We start from the raw sequence: 20,373 nt of genomic DNA, 5'->3' as shown, positions 1-20,373 counted from the left end.
TTTCTTGAGGTGCTAAAATGGCAGGGCAGTACAAAACCCCCACAAATGACCCCATTTTGGAAAGTAGACACCCCAAGGAAATTGCTGAGAGGCATGTTGAGCCCATTGAATATTCATTTTTTTTGTCCCAAGTGATTGAATAATGACAAAAAAAAAAAAAAAAAAAAAAAAATTACAAAAAGTTGTCACTAAATGATATATTGCTCACACAGGCCATGGGCATATGTGGAATTGCACCCCAAAATACATTTAGCTGCTTCTCCTGAGTATGGGGATACCACATGTGTGGGACTTTTTGGGAGCCTAGCCGCATACGGGGCCCCGAAAACCAATCACTGCCTTCAGGATTTCTAAGGGCGTACATTTTTGATTTTACTCCTCACTACCTATCACAGTTTTGAAGGCCATAAAATGCCCAGATGGCACAAACCCCCCCCAAATGACCCCATTTTGGAAAGTAGACACCCCAAGCTATTTGCTGAGAGGCATGTTGAGTCCATGGAATATTTTATATTTTGACACAAGTTGCGGGAATGTGACAATTTATTTTTTTTTTTTTTTTTTTTTTGCACAAAGTTGTCACTAAATGATATATTGCTCACACAGGTCATGGGCATATGTGGAATTGCACCCCAAAATACATTCTGCTGCTTCTCCTGAGTATGGGGATACCACATGTGTGGGACTTTTTAGGAGCCTAGCCGCGTACGGGACCCCGAAAACCAATCACCGCCTTCAGGATTTCTAAGGGTGTACATTTTTGATTTCACTCTTCACTGCCTATCACAGTTTCGGAGGTCATGGAATGCCCAGGTGGCACAAACCCCCCCCAAATGACCCCATTTTGGAAAGTAGACACCCCAAGCTATTTGCTGAGAGGCATGGTGAGTATTTTGCAGCTCTCATTTGTTTTTGAAAATGAAGAAAGACAAAAAAAAAAATTTTTTTTTTCTTTTTTTAATTTTCAAAACTTTGTGACAAAAAGTGAGGTCTGCAAAATACTCACTATACCTCTCATCAAATAGCTTGGGGTGTCTACTTTCCAAAATGGGGTCATTTGGGGGGGGTTTGTGCCACCTGGGCATTCCATGGCCTCCGAGACTGTGATAGGCAGTGAAGAGTGAAATCAAAAATTTACGCCCTTAGAAAGCCTGAAGGCGGTGCTTGGTTTTCGGGGTCCCATACGCGGCTAGGCTCCCAAAAAGTCCCACACATGTGGTATCCCCGTACTCAGGAGAAGCAACAGAATGTATTTTGGGGTGTAATTTCACATATTCCCATGGCATGTTTGAGCAATATATCATTTAGTGACAACTTTGTGCAAAAAAAAAAAAAAAAAAAAAAAATTTGTCTCTTTCCCGCAACTTGTGTCACAATATAAAATATTCCATGGACTCGACATGCCTCTCAGCAAATAGCTTGGGGTGTCTACTTTCCAAAATGGGGTCATTTGGGGGGGGGGTTTGAACTGTCCTGGCATTTTATGCACAACATTTAGAAGCTTATGTCACACATCACCCACTCTTCTAACCACTTGAAGACAAAGCCCTTTCTGACACTTTTTGATTACATGAAAAAATTATTTTTTTTTGCAAGAAAATTACTTTGAACCCCCACACATTATATATTTTTTTAAAGCAAATGCCCTACAGATTAAAATGGTGGGTGTTTAATTTTTTTTTTTCACACAGTATTTGCGCAGCGATTTTTCAAACGCATTTTTTGGGGAAAAAACACACTTTTTTACATTTTAATGCACTAAAACACACTATATTGCCCAAATGTTTGATGAAATAAAAAAGATGATCTTAGGCCGAGTACATGGATACCAAACATGACATGCTTTACAATTGCGCACAAACGTGCAGTGGCAACAAAATAAATACATTTTTAAAAGCCTTTAAAAGCCTTTACAGGTTACCACTTTAGATTTACAGAGGAGGTCTACTGCTAAAATTACTGCCCTCGATCTGACCGTCGCGGTGATACCTCACATGCATGGTGCAATTGCTGTTTACATTTGACGCCAGACCGACGCTTGCGTTCGCCTTAGCGCGAGAGCAGGGGGGACAGGGGTGCTTTTTTTTTTTTTTTTTTTTTTTTTTTTTTTTTATTATTTTTTTGCTTTTTTATCTTATTTTAAAACTGTTCCTTTCATTTTTTTTTTTTTTAATCATTTTTACTGTTATCTCAGGGAATGTAAATATCCCCTATGATAGCAATAGGTAGTGACAGGTACTCTTTTTTGAAAAAATTGGGGTCTATTAGACCCTAGATTTCTCCTCTGCCCTCAAAGCATCTGACCACACCAAGATCGGTGTGATAAAATGCTTCCCCAATTTCCCAATGGCGCTATTTACATCCGGCGAAATCTAAGTCATAAAATGCTCGTAGCTTCCGGTTTCTTAGGCCATAGAGATGTTTGGAGCCACTCTCGTCTCTGATCAGCTCTATGGTCAGCTGGCTGAATCACCGGCTGCATTCTCAGGTTCCCTGTTGAGACAGGAGAGCCAGAGAAAAACACGGAAGACGATGGGGGGGGGGGGGGCATTCTCTCTGCTTGTAAAAGCAGTCTAGAGGCTAATTAGCCGCTAGGATTGCTTTTACATGAAAGCCGACCGCTGGCTGAAAAGAATGATACCAAGATGATACCTAAACCTGCAAGCATCATTCTGGTATAACCACTCAAAGTCGTGAATGCTGTACCTGAAGACAAAAATATGGCTAACAATAAAGCACAGTAAACGGTAAAGTATAAAAAACTGCATACCTGAAAAGCAAACATGATAAAACATAATAACAATAAAACATTGCAGAATAGAATACAGTAAAAAAGAGCAGAACAATAGAGAGAATAGAGAGAGAGAGAATAGAGAGAGAACAATAAAACGACAACTATTATTTTTTATTTTATATTTTTGTTTGTGTTTTTTTTTTTTTACACTTTTTTTGTAACTGTACCTTTTGTAACTGTAACCGGTTCCAGGTTCGGGTCTCTCAAAATGCGATGGCATCTTGGGAGACCCTGTGAAAGTGTGTCCTAGTCTGTGCAATGCTGTACCCTACGCTAATACTCAGCTAGTGAATGGTAGCGTTCAAAACATTCACCAATGCAAAGACCAGGATTGTCAGGACAGGAGGGACAATAATAGCGGGTGTCACGCCTATATCCGCGCTTACTGCAGACACGACATCTTTTTTGGGGGGTTCGCTGGGTAGGGGTACTCGGGAGGACATAAAAATGCCTCTCATGCAGCCGACTGCATTTGGTTGGGGATGTGAATGGGGGAAGTATGGGCGCTGCAGAAGTGGTGGGTTCCCAATTAGGATTGGCGAATGCAGCAGGAAGGGCATTATGGGCACGACGGGCCTGTGTTTGTCTTCTTGGTGGCAGCGGGACACTACTTGTGCTTGCCACCTCACCAGCTTGAACTGCACTTATGGGACTCGCCACGTCACCAAGTGTTACTGCAGTGCTGGTTTGACTACGACCGGGGTGTACTAGGCCGCTGGCGCTTGCCAGTTCACCAAAACGCTACCAAAAAAACTGTTAACGATCGCAGGGATCAGGCCTGACTCTGCGAACGCTGCAGTTATGCGTTTAGTGTTTTGTAAGTGACAGTGATCGATCGATACTGCACTTGGGTGGGCTGGGCGGAGGGACAAAACGCAGGTGCTAGCAGGTATCTGGGCTGATCCCACTAACACTGCGTTTTTGGGAACCCTAAACTGCTGGGGATGCTAGTATAGATCTGATCGGATCAGATATTGATCCGTTCAGATACTATACCACTAAGGGAGGTGTATGCTGCGTGCGTGGGTGTTAGCGCTACTGGCACTAATCTGACGCTGCCTGGGGCTGGTGCTTGCCAGTTCACCAAAACGCTACCAAAAAAACTGTTAGCGATCACAGGGATCAGGCCTGACTCTGCGAACGCTGCAGTTATGCGTTTAGTGTTTTTTTAAGTGACAGTGATCGATCGATACTGCACTTGGGTGGGCTGGGCTGGGCCAGGCGGAGGGGCAAAACGCAGGTGCTAGCAGGTATCTGGGCTGATCCCGCTAACACTGCGTTTTTGGGAATCCTAAACTGCTGGGGACGCTAGTATAGATCTGATCGGATCAGATATTGATGCGTTCAGATACTATACCACTAAGGGAGGTGTACGGTGCGTGGGTGTTAGCGCTACTGGCACTAACCTGACGCTGCCTGGGGCTGGTGCTTGCCATTTCACCAAAACGCTACCAAAAAAACTGTTAGCGATCGCAGGGATCAGGCCTGACTCTGCGAACGCTGCAGTTATGCATTTAGTGTTTTGTAAGTGACCGTGATCGATCGATACTGCACTTGGGTGGGCTGGGCCGAGCCGGGCGGAGGGGCAAAACGCAGGTGCTAGCAGGTATCTGGGCTGATCCCGCTAACACTGTGTTTTTGGGAACCCTAAACTGCTGGGGACGCTAGTATAGATCTGATCGGATCAGATATTGATCCGTACAGATACTATACCACTAAGGGAGGCGTATGCTGCGTGCGTGGGTGTTAGCAGTACTGGCGCTAATCTGACGCTGCCTGGGGCGACGCATATCACCGCCGGGCGATCAGGGGGCTAAATCTTTATTCGGTAATAAACGGCGGGTGCCCTGACACTATAAAAAATAAACAAACTAACCAGCGTCACCCGTAACGGTTATACAGTGATCAGTGGTGAAAGGGTTAACTAGGGGGCAATCAAGGGGTTAAAACATTTATTAGGTAGTATATGGGGGTCCCTGTCGCTATAAAACGCTGACGGCGAACCTAAATATTTACCTCACTAACTAGCGTCACCAGCGACACTAATACAGCGATCAGAAAAATGATCGCTTAGCGACACTGGTGACAGGGGGTGATCAAGGGGTTAAAACTTTATTAGGGGGGGTTAGGGGGGTACCCTAGACCTACAGGGGGCCTAACACTCACTGCCCTGACACTAACTGTCACAAACTGACACTATGCAGTAATCAGAAAAAAAAAAAAAACCTGCTTGGTGTCAGTTTGTGACAGGGGGGGGGGGTGATTGGGGGGGGATCGGGGGGCGATCGGGGGGGGGATCGGGGTGATTTGTGTGCCTGGCATGTTCTACTGTGTGTGTGTGTGTTGGTGCACTCACATTTCAGTCTTCTCTCCTCGGCCCGGAACGGAAAATACCGAGCCGAGGAGAGATGACATCATTTCCTCTGCCTCTGTGTACAATACAGAGGCAGGGAAATGATCCCATTGGCTGGGAGCGATCGCGAGGGGGGGGCCACGAATGGATGGCCTCCCCCTCACCTCCGATCGCCGGGGGACATTTGCCGACCGCCGCAGGCACCGGGGGGGGGTCCGATCGGACCCCCCACCCGCGGGCAGGCAAGGACGTACATGTAAGTCCTTTTGCCTGCCCGTGCCATTCTGCCGACGTATATAGTCGTGCGGCGGTCGGCAAGTGGTTAAATGTTACACCAGTATTTAGATTGCAACATGTTCAGCATCCTCACACCAAAAGATTAGGGGTGCCGCTCCAGGCTCTTGTCTATCCAAATCTGGTGACCCCCTGCTGAGTGCAAGCTAGGGAAGAGCCCGTCTCGGCTCAACGGATGCAAATGTGCAGAAAGAACACCCCAAGTGCCACACGTTCTGCAAAAGCCAACAGTAAAAGCAGCCTCAGCCTGGGCTCTCTCCAGTCCACTGCCCTGATGTGTTTCGCCCAGTCCACAGAACTTGGTCAAGGAGGTACCCCCCGTGGGCGGGGCGAAACACATTGGGGGCATGGCCTGGACGGAGCAGGGGCTGAGGCTGCTTTTACTACAGAGACTCTTGGGTTTTGCTGAATGTGCGGCACTTGGGGTGTTCGTTCTTCACATGTTCAGCATCCTCCCGTTTACCTGCAAAAGAAATGTGCATTGAACTTATCCTTTCAATTGGCTTTTGGTCTGTTCATGGGCCCCCTTGTGGACCAGATGTATACCTTCTGCCTTTGTCAATGATCATAACCGTTTTTCTATATCAGAGTCCTTATCTGAGGATATTTCAATGCTGTGGTTCGTTTCTCTAATAATTATTTGCTTTGTTATTAGCTGTGTTGAAGACCATTGGCTCCCACTGCTGTCAAGCAAAGTCAGTGAGCCAGTAAGGGGGGCAGAGCCAAGCCACGGCTCCGTGTCTGAATGGACGCACAGAGCAGCGGCTCGGGTGCACCCAGAGCAAGCTGCTTGCTGTGGGAGCACTTGGGAGGGGCCGGGAGCGCCAGTGAGGGACTCGAGAAAAGAAGAATCTGGGCTGCTCTGTGCAAAATTACTGCACAGAGCAGGTAAGTATGACATGTTTGTTATTTTTTAAACAAAAAATAATAAATGTATCACTTTTTAAAGTAATCTTTATTTTAAAAATAAACATCCGGCATAAGGTGAGCCAATGACACTGCTTTAGCAGAGAATTATGATTTTATTTTTTTTCCTGTCCCAGTCCCTGCACTGGCTTCCACTAGCCCAACATATTAAATTAAAAAAAATAACCACAACATACAAAGCCATCCATAAAATCGCCCCCAGCTACATCCTCAACCTCCTCTGCAGATATCACCCAAATCGTCCCCTCCGCTCCTCCCAAGACCTCCTGCTCTCCAGCTCCCTTGTCACCTCATCCCATGCTCGCCTCAAGGACTTCTCCCATCTTCTGGAACTCCTTACCCCAGTATGTCAAGTCAGGTCCCACCCTGTCTGCCTTTAGGCAATCCTTGCTGCATTACCTAAGGGAAAGAGTGAGGTCATTGGTTGGGTTGAGGGCTGGACAGGTTGCTGCATGTACTGAGAGGGAAAGGGAGGGTTTGCTGCTTGGATTAAAGGAGAAGTATAGCCAAAGCTTTTTTGGTTGTACTTCTCCTATGGATCACAGGAGTTCAGTTTGTTCTGCACTCCTGTTACCCACTGTGTTAGCTGACTTCAGAGCCGGTCATGACTCTGAAAGGATCCTGACCATATGGTCGAAATCCACCCAGAATCCTGGACTGGCACCTGGCTCAGCCTCTCTGCGATGTGCTGAAAGCCTGAGCCAACCCCTCCTGCCCCCTTCACGACCCAGCATTCCAGTGAGCGCTGGAGGGGCAGAGAAGAGAGCCGGTGACTGACTGTCTTGGCTCTCTGCTGAGAGCAGAGGGGAGAACAGAGCGATCAGTGGCATTTGATCGCTCAGTTCTCACTGCAGAAGCAGCAGAGGACAAATGCAGTATGGGATCGATGCTACATCCACCTTGGTGAGTGTTCGTTTTTTGTTTTTTAGACAGTCATGCTTCACTTTAATTTGCTTGTAAATTTCAGCTTGAGTTATTGAGCTCTTTAAAAATTTCTGCTAATTGGTTAAGAAGTGTCTTTAGCTGTTTTGCTGGCATGCTATTGGTAAAACTTTTATTGAAACTAATCAATGGCCTTTTCTGACCGTTAATTTTTTTCCCTCCCCCCCCCCCGCAGAGGTGTCGTACAGTTATTTAATGCCGTCAGAACTCATCAGGGTAAAGTAAATGACAAGCTGAAAGAAGCTGGAGGCTCTGAAAGAAAGAGAAGTAAACTGATGTCCTCTGTCTCGAAGAAAGATTTCATTGATGTTCTGCGAGGGAAAGAAAGCAAAAGTGAACAAAAAGGGAAAAAGGAATCTAAGAAGGTAGGTCAGAGGCAGCCATCTTGTCTTGTCATTCTTATTAAGCTGAACTCCAGGCAAGCTGCTGGAAACACAAATTAAATGCATATGAGGGTGCTGCTTTTTTTGTTTTTTGTTTTCTTCAAAGGATTTTTATTACTGCCTATCCAGTCCTTAGATTTACACATCTCTTCCAGAACCCAGCCCTGTCTGGTAGGGCAGGAGACCTTATTTTATTTTCCTGCTGCAGTAATGTAACTCTTACGGGTCATATCCCTTCCCTGGCCTGTGATTGGACAGTGAAAGGATAAGCGGTATATCAGTGGGCTCATCTGTCACTCTGCTCTCTCCTCCATCCAGGTTCTTGATATACATGGCACAACTGATTGGCTGCTTTTTCCTCTACCAGTTTGAGTTCTGCTATACAGGGGGGCTTGAAGAAGCTAATACGGGTTCAGTTTTAGATACTTACACTGCTTACATTTTAAAACACTTGGAGATGTATTGACCACTTCACACCTAAGGGTAAAACAAATCTAAATGCCTAAGTACAATTTTGACATGTGTTAGTAAAACCATATACATATCATCACAACTACTTTGTGCATCCAGGTGGATTATACCTTGCTTTTTTTTTTTAGGACAAATTGGGCTTTCATTTGGTACTAAATGGTTATGGATATCTCCTGATTTCCTTTTTTTTTTTTTTTTTTTTATTAAGGAAAATTGGCCCAAAATAGTAAAAAAAAATATATATTTTTTAAATGTAGCTGTGTATTTCTTGTTACTACCATAACCTACTACCTAAGAACAACCGAAAATAAATTCTGCTCTTGACGATATCAACAATACCACATACATTATATTATCAAAAGTATTGGGGCGCCTAACAGCTTCAACTCTTCTAGGAAGGCTGTCCACAAGGTTTAGGAGTGTGTCTATGGGAATGTTTGACCATTCTTCCAGAAGCACATTTGTGAGGTCAGGCACTGATGTTGGACGAGAAGGCCTGCCTCGCAGTCTCTGCTCTAATTCATCCCAAAGGTGTTCTATCGGGTTGGTGTCAGGATTCTGTGCAGGCCATGGGGGAACTCTTAAGGCGTTAGCATACCAAGACATTTTGGACAATTTCATGCTCCCAACTTTGTGGGAACAGTTTGGAGATGGCCCCTTCCTGTTCCAACATGACTACGCACCAGTGCACAAAGCAAGGTCCATAAAGACATGGATGAGCGAGTTTGGGGTGGGGGAACTTGACTGGCCTGCACAGAGTCCTCAGCCCGATAGAACACCTTTGGGATGAATTAGAGCGGAGACTGCGAGCCAGGCCTTCTCATCCAACGTGGGTACCTGACCTCACAAATGGGCTTCTGGAAGAATGGTCAAACATTCCCATAGACACACTCCTAAACCTTGTGGACTACCTTACCAGAGGAGTTGAAGCTGTTATAGCTGCAAACGGTGGGCCAACTCAATATTGAACCCTATGGACTAAGACTAGGATGCCATTAAAGTTCATGTGCTTGTAAAGGCAGTCGTGCCAATTCTTTGTGTATGTAAGTTGTTGTTTGTACCTGTAGTACAGCCCAGAAGTGATAGTGCACACTTTTGCTTTTTATTTTATTTATTTTTTTTTTGTCCTACCGAAAACACACTGATACTAATTTAAAAATAAAATCCTGACCCTGAACCAAACACTAACCCTGGCACTGGCCTAGATCAAACCTTGATCTAGGTATCTTTTCTTTATTTATTTTTCTTTGCAAGGAAAGAGATACATTGTATCTTTCCTCTTCCTTCACAGAGAGAAAAACACAGGGGGGGACTTCAGAGTGACTGATCACTGTGGTAACAAATCAGATTGTTAGTATGGGGCCCGGGGCTCTCGGTGAGACCCCAGTCTCTGTGCTGGGAGTACGCTATCCTACAAAGTGGACTGCTTTGCTGCTGCTGGGTTTGGGGTTACTAAATTCACCAAATTAACTTTCGGTGAAATGTTAGTCCACCTTGAAAGCTTTAATTTCAGTACATTGCATTCTCTAACACACATTTAGTGCAGTCTATATGGATTTTTATCAGTAAAATAAGGCAGCATGTGCACGTCATCTGTCCCGGCATCAAGGAGATGCCTGGAAAGTGATCTTCAGTGTTCTGGAGTGACGTCACTCTCCTCCTCCAGCTAAACCTCGTCTCACCATGGCTGTCATTCACCGCTCATCTCACTGCAGAATTGGCAGCACACATACACATTCACCTGAGTTCCTGGTATGACGTTCCACACTATGCCAGGAAGATATGGCATTACCGTGGCAATGTTTACAGAGGGAAGGCCTTATTACAGTACTAAAGCTGGATACACACAATGCCATTTTCTTTAGATTTCCTTTAGATTTACCAAAACCATGTAATATTGCACCTAAACACTTTCAATTTGTATGCAAGCAGGCCCTTGCACTATGTAGTTGAAGGTAAATCTAAATGAAATTGCATAGTGTGTATCCAGTGACGTACTGCTCCCTGGGAAAGCAGATGGGGAACGTCTCAGAGTTAGCGTTCGTTTTTAGGAACAAGGCTTGGCGATTTGCAATTTTCAAATAGTTCCTGGAAGTTAATGATTGTAGGCGATATTTTACAGCCCTATATAATGGGTAATAATAGTATTGAAAATATGGCTGGGTTAATTTCTGCTTTAATGTGTTGTAACCCTTCTAATGAGAGCGCTTAAGTGACCCCCAGATAACTAAGGGGAGGCTTTGTGATACTTTTCGGGATGAGTGTGCATTACTAGCTAGCGACCTGCAGGTGTCACTGTTACCTTTTAAACTGTACTCATCAGTTAAAGTCTATGTAAACCCTAACAATGAACTTCTTTTATTTGCTCCCTTTAGCTCTGTTGAATATACATACCATTGAAAACTTTCTTAGCTTTCAATGTCATTTAACCTTTAAATAGTTGAAGCAGACCTTGCACCCCATGCTTTGTTAGTTTTACAATGAAAAAAATGCTTGTAGCTGGATAATGAGCTCGCCTTTCCCCCTAATCCCATAATGGAGGGGGTGAGTATCTTCTTGATTGCTCACACAAATACTGCCAGCCAGTAACTCTCATGATTTATCAATTAGCTTCCCTACACAGATTCACACAGGAAAGCTATATTTTGAGTCCATTCATAGTTCTTATCTGAACTGAAGCCCTGATGAAAGGGGGAGTTTCCTCTGAACCCCCAAATGCATTGGCTGTTTATTTCAAACAAATGAATTTGGACTCTCTTATCCTTTGGTCTGACGCTCCTTTTAATTGGTACATGTTCTGCCCTGCATAAGGCACATGGACTTTAAAGTGGTTGTAAAACTCAGACATGAAATCTAACAAAACATATCCCTCTCTAGTGTGCACTTGTCCCAATCCAGAGCACTAAGTGTCATTTCTGTCTGCGTTGTTCCTCTATCAGCATTGGTCGCTTCTGAAGTTTTCTTTAAACCGAGAAAAAAGGGGACAAGGGAGGGATCTCCAGCACACAGCCAGCGATTGACAGCCTCAGCTCTGTCCCTGTGTGAAAGGGGGGGGGGGGGGGGGTTTACCTTCCCTTCCCTCCAATCAGCTCTTGGAGCTCTCCTCACTGAGCTCTGCAGTGTGTAACTTCAGCTCTCCACCCCCTTTTTTCTGAAAGCTCAGATAAGTTGTATAAATTCTGCACTTAAAGTGTTACTAAACCTAGGACCCTGCATTCACTATATCTGGTTTCCCACAGTACACAGAACATGGAAATGCAAGTATCTTAGTAAATATAATTGGCTAAATGCCTAAATGCCTTTTCTCATCAGCAGTATATAGCAGTCTTGTGACTTCTTGTGTCCAGCTGGGAACTGGTTAAAGCTTGTTGGAGTTTTCATTCTACTCTGACTGTCCTATGAGGCTGCAGGACCCCTGACCCTCTGTCTGGACAGTGCTGATTGGACCTGTGCTGATCACATGTATCCTCCCAAGAAAAAAAAAAAACTCCTCTAGCAATACACACAAAACTGAGCATATTTACAGAGCCTTGGGACAACCCCAAGGCTCTGTTCTTTCAGGAGATGGATTAGGGACTGTGGATGAAGGGGAGGAAAACCCAACAATGTGGAGGATTAACCCCTTAGGTTCCACAGTGAGTATAACGAGCATGCTTTAGTGCATATACAGACTGATTTTACTGTTGTGGGCTTAGTAACAATTTAAAAGGAATTATATAAGGGAAGACTGCAGATAGAAAGGTACAACCTCTATAGGTGGAATTGTTTCATCTGCGTATCACCTGAGGCCAGTCGCTTCACTGGGTATAAGTCTTTAATAGGAAAAAACAGTAAGTATCATACTCACAATTAGACGCAAGTTTCACGGCCTAAAATGGACAGCGGCTTTAAAATCCACGATACGCGTCACACAGCAGATGAAAATTCAGCAGTACAGCAGGCTGGTACGTTTCGAGGACTTGCCTCTTCCTCAGAGCCAACCATATGTTTATGTACTTCAGTGGTTCTCAACCCTGTCCTCAAGTACCCCCCACAGGACATGTTTGCAGGTTTTCCTTTATCTTGCACAGGTGTTTTAAATCAGAGTCAATGGCTTGATATTTTGGACTTCTATTTTAGCTAAGAGAAATTCCCAAAACATGGCCTGTTGGGGGTACTTGAAGACTGAGGTTGAGAACCACTGATGTACTTCACTGGGTATATGTAAGGGTTTACAACCACTTTAAGGACCAACTGGCCTGCTGCTGCACATGGGCAGTTGGCAAGAAGTTAAAGTGTTAGTTTACCCTCTTCTCTGTGCAATGCTTCCAGGACAGAAGTGCTGCACACAGCAGAGGGAAAAGAGCGGAGATTTCAGATACCTGGATTGGCTGCATGGGCACTGACGGCTCAGCATCCCCAGAGGTGGGTACAGCAGCAGGGGCCAGGGGTTTGGGTGTGCAAGGTTGGGTCACATTTTCATTTTTTTCATAAAGGTGAACTTACACTTGCATGCAGTTCCACTATGGGTGGGGATTGGAAAGCACATCGCATATTTTTCTACTTTAAGCACAACCATGACTCTCTCCCTTTAAGGTGATTTCTACATTCTTTTCCCGGAGCTTTGATTAAAGTGATATTCTCAGGCCAATGGCCTTTCCAGCTGTAAACAACACACAGGCAGACCCATGCAGGCGCTGTGTGCACCGAACAGAACGTGCTGTGAATGTCCTCTTAAAAAGTGCACATTAGGTAAATGGGTTTCGGTTTAGCTGGCTTGGCACAGGGAGAGCCCCCCCCCCCCACCTCATGAGCTCATGCTTCTATTAATGGACCCGTATATTCTCTTAGCTCCTGCTAATCTCTACCCAAGCTTTCTCCCTGGAAGACGTTTGTGTGGTTTCTCTTCAGTAATAGATGAGATTTAAATAAAATAAATGTTCTCCTGATGGGCGGTGGTTACAGCTTGTCCAGAGCCCGCAGTATCTGTGTGCCGGTGCTTGCAGTTTGATGTGAGTGTACAGAGGCGGAAAGCACTTGGCCCATTTTCTACCTTTTTTGCAATTTTTTTTTTTTTTTGTTTCCCTCCTTCAGCTTAAGTGCTTTTGCTGTGCCAGCACACTGCGTTTGATCCAATTACCACATAAACATTGTGTCATATGGTTTTTGTTTGTGTGTATTCTGGCCACGGTGAAACTTACTTCTTTGGTTATACCTTTCGCTGAAGAACTCCGGACTGCATTCAGCTTTGTACAGACTCCGGAGAGAGGGGACTGTTGCAGTGAATACAGTGGCGTATGCATACTATATTGCATCCTGCCTCAAAAAGATGATTATATGCCAAAGTGTGTGTAAAGCTTTTTTTTCTTTCTCGTACATCACGGGACACAGAGCCTCAGTAATAACTGATGGGTTATATAGGGTATCACTAGGTGATTGGACACTGGCACACCCTAAACAGGAAGTTCAACCCCCTATATAATCCCTCCCCTTACAGGGATACCTCAGTTTTTTGCCAGAGATCCAGAGAAAAAGCAGTCGCTCCTTCTAGCGTTAGAGAGACTATTGTCGCAAAAAAGTCATCATGGTGGTTCCCACGAAAGATCAAGGATTGGGATTTTATTCCAACCTTTTTACGGTTCAAAAACCAAATGGAGATGTCAGACCCATTCTGGATCTAAAGGATCTAAATCGATTCCTAAGGATTCGATCCTTTTGCATGGAATCAAGTTGGTCGGTAGTCTCCATCCTACAGGGAGGAGAATTTCTGTCATCAATAGACATCAGAGATGCGTATCTGCATGTACCCATTTTTCCTGCTCATCAAAAGTACTTGCGCTTCGAAATAGAAGGACGCCATTTTCAGTTTGTGGCTCTGCCTTTCGGGCTAGCCATTGCACCTCAAGTGTTTACAAATATCTTGGCTCCTCCTCTGGCCAGATTAAGGGCTCAGGGTATAATTGTCATAGCATACCTAGACTACCTGCTCTTGATAGACCGGTCGGTAGCCTGTTTGAGCGGGAACTTGATGACCACAGTCAGCTACCTGGAACACCTAGGTTGGATTCTCAACCTAGAAAAGTCTTTCTTAAAACCAGTAAGAAGACTAGAGTATTTGGGCCTGGTCATAGATACAAGCCAAGAGAAGGTATTTTTACCTCAGGCAAAGATCACTGCCTTAAGAGAGCTGATTCTGGTAGTCAGGACCAAAAAGGGTCCTTCTGTCCGTCTTTGTATGAGGCTGCTGGGAAAGATGATAGCTTAATTCGAAGCAGTTCCCTATGCCCAGTTTCATTCAAGACTACTGCAACACAGTATCCTGTCTGCTTGGAACAAGAAGGTTCAGGCATTAGATTTTCCGATGCACCTGTCTCGTGCAGTGCGTCAGAGCCTCAGTTGGTGGTTAATACCCGAAAGCCTGCAGAAAGGAAGATCCTTTTTACCGGTTACCTGGACGGTGGTAACAACGGATGCCAGTCTTTCGGGTTGGGGAGCAGTTCTGGAACAGTCTGCGGTCCAAGGGGAATGGTCTGAATTCGAGAGGACCTTACCCATCAACATTCTGGAGATCTGTGCGGCATATCTAGCCCTAAAGGCCTGGACTCTCAGGCAACGGGGTTGCCCTGTCAGGATCCAGTCCGACAATGCCACAGCAGTGGCTTATATCAATCATCAAGGAGGCACCAGGAGTCGAGCAGCTCAGAGAGAAGTGAACCAGATTATAGTCTAGGCAGAAAAGCATGTGCCATGCATATCAGCAGTTTTCATTCCGGGGATAGAGAACTGGCAGGTGCACTATTTGAGTCGCCAACGGTTAGTCCCAGGGGAATGGTCTCTTCACCCCGACGTCTTTTGGGCCATATGCCAAAGATGGGGGGGGGGGGGTTCCAGAGGTGGATCTCTTTGCATCCAGATTCAACAAAAAGATCGACAAGTTCGTGGCAAGAACAAAGGATCCTCTTGCATACGGGACAGATACGTTGGTGATTCCGTGGCATCAGTTCTCACTGATTTATGCATTCCCTCCTATTCTGCTACCGCCATGACTCCTCCGCAGGATCAGGCAGGAGAAGAAGTCGGTACTTCTAGTGGCCCCAGCTTGGCCCAGGAGAGCTTGGTATGCAGAAATAGTAAGGATGACAGTAGGTTCCCCGTGGACCCTACCGTCACGTCCAGACCTGTTATCTCAAGGTCCAGTGTTCCATCCTGCCTTACAAACGCTAAATTTGACAGTTTGGCTATTGAAACCCACGTTCTGAAAAGTCGTGGGCTTTCAGGCCCTGTGATCTCTACCTTGATCAATGCAAGGAAGCCAGCTTCCAGAATGATTTATCGGAGTCTGGAAAGCTTATGTATCCTGGTGTGAATCCAGGGGTTGGCATCTCAGAAAATATGTAATAGGTAGAATTCTTGACTTTCTACAAATGGGATTAGAAATGAAGCTGGCCTTGAGTACCATCAAGAGCCAGGTCTCGGCCTTATCAGTATTATTTCAACGGCCACTTGCTTCACATTCTTTGGTCCGAAACTTTATGCAGGGGGTGACGCGTCTTAATCCTCCGGTTAAGGCGCCCCTAAACCCCTGAATTTGGTTCTATCAGTTTTACAGAAACAGCCTTTTGAACCAATACATCAAATTCCCTTGGTCTTGTTGACAAAGTTAATTTTTCTGGTAGCCATTTCTTCTGCTAAAAGAGTATCAGAATTAGCAACTCTTTCCTGTAAAGAGCCTTATTTAATCATACACAAGGATAGAGTGGTATTGCGCCCTCATCCTAGCTTTCTACCGGTTTTCAGGTTTTCATCTAAACCAAGATATTGTTCTGCCTTCCTTTTTTCCAGATCCCTGTTCTACGAAAGAAAGGTCACTACATTCTTTGGATGTAGTAATAGCAGTCAAGGCCTATCTGAAAGCAAATGCTCAAATTCACAAAACGGATGTTTTGTTCATACTGCCAGAAGGTCCCAATAGAGGACAGGCAGCGTCTAAGTCTACTATTTCAAAATGGATTCGACAAATGATTATTCAAGCTTACGTAAGAGAAAAACCACGCTAAGTCAGAAATAATATACATTGAAATATATGTGAAAATAGTTATGAAATCCACATAACTATAAACCAAAAAACATTAAATAAAGTCCAAAAAGCAGCAGCTCACAATGTGATAACACAAATAAACTATATAAAGGGGAAAAAAAGGCAGCGCTACAAATGGAAAGTCCATACAGTAGTTCTTGGATGGACGATATTAATTCAATCTAGTGCCAATCACCCAGGTGAATCAAAAATTATATCAACCGTGCCACCACCTTAAGAAAAACCTGCTTACCAGCTGGCAGGTAGTTTGGGCAGTTGGCTTATACCCAGCCAGGGCCTTTCCTCATAAGGGAGATCCACTGACGGACCGGAAGATGGATATAGGATGAAATGGATTGGATACTCAAACTCCTCCTGGCAGCACGAGACCTTAGACGGACCACAAGACCCAGCCACATATAGAGGAAGAAAGACCATCCATAGCGTAATACTGTCACAATTATTAGTTTAATAATGAGTAATGCACTTACATGAAGTTAAAATATCACAGATAAAATCAGAGCTGGCCGGCTGCAAACAAACTCCCATCCTCCTAACGTAGGAGCGTGGTGACGTCAACACGTCGAGGGCGAGGACACGTGTTACTGTACTGACACTGGCAGGGAAGGGGTTAACAGGGCGATCAAAGGGTTACATTTTGTTTCCTGGGAGTGCTTTCTAACTGGAGGGTGGGTGCTTTAGCTGGGGGAAGACCGAGATCTGTGTTCCCGCTTAGCAGAAACACAAGATCCCCAACTTTGCCTCTGACAGAATGGCAATCTGCCTTGTTTACATAGGCAGAACGCCATTCTGCCTCTCTCGGGAATGAACGCGAGGTGCTGGTAAATATCGAGTCCACCGGACCCGCTGATTGGCTCCCGCTGTGTCCAATCACAGTGGGAGCGGGTCACCAGTGGTACGTGATTTGGCCCAGTGGGGCTGCCCTGCCACAGTATATATGCGTGGGGTGGTCTGTAAGGGGATAATACATCCTGTGCCAGATTCAAAAATCTCTGCTGCCGGTTTCGGTAGCTTTATTGACAAATGCAGAAGAATCGGGTAGTTATTTTACAGAGTGGCTTTATGGCTGCGCTAAATTCAGAAAGCTGAAATGAACTTCCATAAATAGTTCATTTTTGTTGTTTGATCAGCCGGCGAGCTGATCATAAAAAATGAATGGATTCCCCCATCCACACAAGTGAGGTCAATGGTGGAATCCCCCCCCCCCCCCCCCCCCACTGTGCGGGAACAGCCATAGATTGTTGGAAATTTGTCAGGTCCCTGCTGAACTGGCTAAATTTCTATCCATCTATGGGCAGCTTAACTTTGTGTACAGAGACAGGCAGAGTCTCTGTATGTCATGCAACAGAACTGCATGTTTACTATTGCTTCCCCCTCCCCACCCTTCACTGGTTATCAAGGACGCTGTTAGCTTCTGACAGTGGGTGGAGTCTAAGGGCTTGTTTAACTGGGACAGCCAGGAGGGGGTAAAAGCAGGCAGTTGAGCTGCGGTTTTGCATCCCCCTTGACTGCTCACCTAAACAGATGTGCATCCCCCCCCCTGCACCAGATGTCAAGAGCGCCCCCCCCACCACCACCTCAGATGGCAAGAGCCCCCCACCCTCCCTTACATCACAGTGCACCTCCCTTAGCTTGTACTACTGGAAAGCAGAAAGTGCAGGGTCTAGAGAAGGGCTGTAGTCTGCTGACTGCTGAGATTAGAGGAGGTGGAGACGAGGGGGTGCTTTGGCTGCACAGAGAGGCGGCGGATCTGAAGGAGTTCTGCCCTCCTCTCTGCTGCTGAGAAGGGGAGGGGGCCAAGACGAGCCTCTCTGTGGCTACAGGAAGAAGCGCAGGATCTGGTGGTGGAGTTCTGTAGTCCTCTTTGCTGTTAACTACTGAGACAAGGTGGAGGAGGAGTCCTGCAGGAGAGATGCGAGGGCCACATGAAATAGTCTGGAGGGCTGGACTTGGCCCCTGGGCCTTGTGTTTGACACGTGTCCTACAGTATACTGTAAAGCTGCAAACGAGATTGGATTCATTGGATTAGGAATCTTAATCGCAGGCTATAATGTGAACGGGGGACAGATACTGTGGGTGTAATTGGCTGTCAGATCAAAGTCATAGATCAGTTCCGGAGCCTGACACCAGAACAAGTCAGGTGCACAGGAAGTGTAGGAATAGCTGCAGCCCAGTAATTGCCTGTTGTTGAATTGTACAGGGCTTGGTGGCTGCAGCTATCAGCTCACAGAGGGCAGAAACAACAGCAGCAGATTCCTACAACTGCAATTAGCACTAATGCTAGTCTCCTGTATAAATGCTGCCTTAATGTGAACCTGTGAACCCTTGTATATTGTGACTAAAAGTACTCGCGCATACTCAATGTCTTATTCGGTTGAAAAAAGACAAACTATATTGATTGGTCAGAGATCTGACAAGATGGTGACCGCTTCTGATATTAAAACCCAACTCCAGGCAAAGAAAACGTTTTCCCATAGAGTGGGGGCTGTGCCCGTACTGCACAGGTCACCTACTTGTTTTGTCTAAGGGTGAGGAGGCTTATACTCACCTGTTCCTTTGTTCCTCCAGAAAATGGCATTCCCCCACGGTCCAGTGGTGGACTGTTCCTGGTCTGTAAAACCTGCTCTGGGCTTGACGACAGGAACAGTCCAACTCAAGACTGCTGGAGCATGGGAGTCCCCAGACCAGTCATGTGGTGGGAGGATTAGGTAAGTAAATCTCCTTTCTCCTCTTCCCTAGATGAAAACAAGCAGTTAACCTGTGCAGTGCAGGCACAGCCCCACTGTTTGGGAAAGCTTTTTTTCTTCTTTTGCCCAGAGATGGGCTTTAAAGTGGAGTTCTACCCAAAAGTGGAGGCTCTGCTTATCTGCCTTTCTGGTGCCACATTTGTTACCCGGAGGGGGGAGCGGGTACCTGTTTTTGACAGGTACCTATCCCCACTTCTGGGGGATCTCTCAGAAGTTCAGTCCCCCTCCTTTGCCTGCCGCTGGGCAATTCAGAAAGGGCTTTGCGCATGCGCTGTAGGGAACCGGCTGTAACTCCGCTTTAACATAGTTATTTACTTTTACACAGCCTGCTGGTCCACGCAATATGTGTTCATTACGCTGACTATGACCAGGCTGGTTCATTTATGTATTTTTTTTTTTTTTCCCACACATTTTCAGGCTACTATCACCCCTCATTGTACATTCATAATTTTTATTTTTTTTACGAAAATTGGCCTTTCATGGAACCCTTTGCATCTTTTTTAGTTTAGCGATAGATGTTTACATTGGTGTTTTCCTCAGATTCTGTTTACATGCTGTTCATATTTTATAGCACAAGCCATAAGCTTCTGATGAATATTTGCTTTATGTTCTCTGAAACCCCCTGCCCCGCCCCCGGTGAAATAGAGAAGGTTTGTGTGCCCATATGGAATTCATTATATTTTGGCTGAAAACCAGCACAGTTCCCTTTCATATCTCCCACTGTTTATCAAGGTATTGCATTATCCTTGTTCAACCCATTGAAATTTTTTTTATTTTTTTGTCATTGTCTTTTTTTTTTTAACGTCGTTTTGGTTCCTGGGCAGCGGCGCTTAATTTACTGCCAGTCCTCGGGGAGATGTAGACCAGATCAAACACATACGTTTTTGCTGGCCAGCGTCCTGAGCTCTGAAAATCAAATTTGTGGCTTTATGAAGTCACTTCCAAAGAGAAGAGTTATAGATCTACCTAAACAACGAGGGTTTTTCGTGTCATGCGATGGTTGTGTTTGAAACGAGGCCCAGGTCTCCTGTTGCTCATTTAGTTGATGTTTTGGTTTTTAGCTACTGAGAAACATGTCATCAGATTAAGTTTTCTGTTTATCTGAATTGGAGCAGAATGCTAAGCCCCCCCCCCCCCCCCGGCTCTGTAGACCATTTTAAAGGACAACTCCAGATAACATATTAAATAAGTGAGCTGCCTTCACTGTTTAGAAAACAGTACAGCTGTGTTAAAAGCCAGCCTTTGCTTACGCCATTGATTATACTCACCTGTGGGGGAGGGGGGTGCACCCCAAATGACAGGGTCCAGGCCATTCAGGTGTCCAGTGCTGCATCATGGAAGGAAGGGGAGAGAGTCCCATGCAGGAAGTCCTGGGTGCGCCACTG

The 20,373-nt window shown here is 45.4% G+C and overlaps 1 protein-coding gene across 1 annotated transcript in view; it reads left to right on the top strand.

Moving 5' to 3' along the window:
• The window catches only part of RRP15 (ribosomal RNA processing 15 homolog), a 51,305-nt gene that overhangs the window by 23,821 nt on the left and 7,111 nt on the right, over window positions 1–20,373 (top strand). Inside the window, exon 4 of the mRNA XM_073628370.1 lies at window positions 7,486–7,675. Within this exon, the coding sequence (XP_073484471.1) occupies window positions 7,486–7,675 (190 nt within the window). The remainder of the gene's footprint in view (window positions 1–7,485; window positions 7,676–20,373) is intronic.

This window comes from Aquarana catesbeiana, linkage group LG04 (assembly GCF_042186555.1).
Source record: "Aquarana catesbeiana isolate 2022-GZ linkage group LG04, ASM4218655v1, whole genome shotgun sequence".
Taxonomy (NCBI): domain Eukaryota; kingdom Metazoa; phylum Chordata; class Amphibia; order Anura; family Ranidae; genus Aquarana; species Aquarana catesbeiana.
The sequence above is the reverse complement of the archived record's forward strand: the minus strand, read 5'-3'. Positions and strand labels throughout refer to the sequence as shown.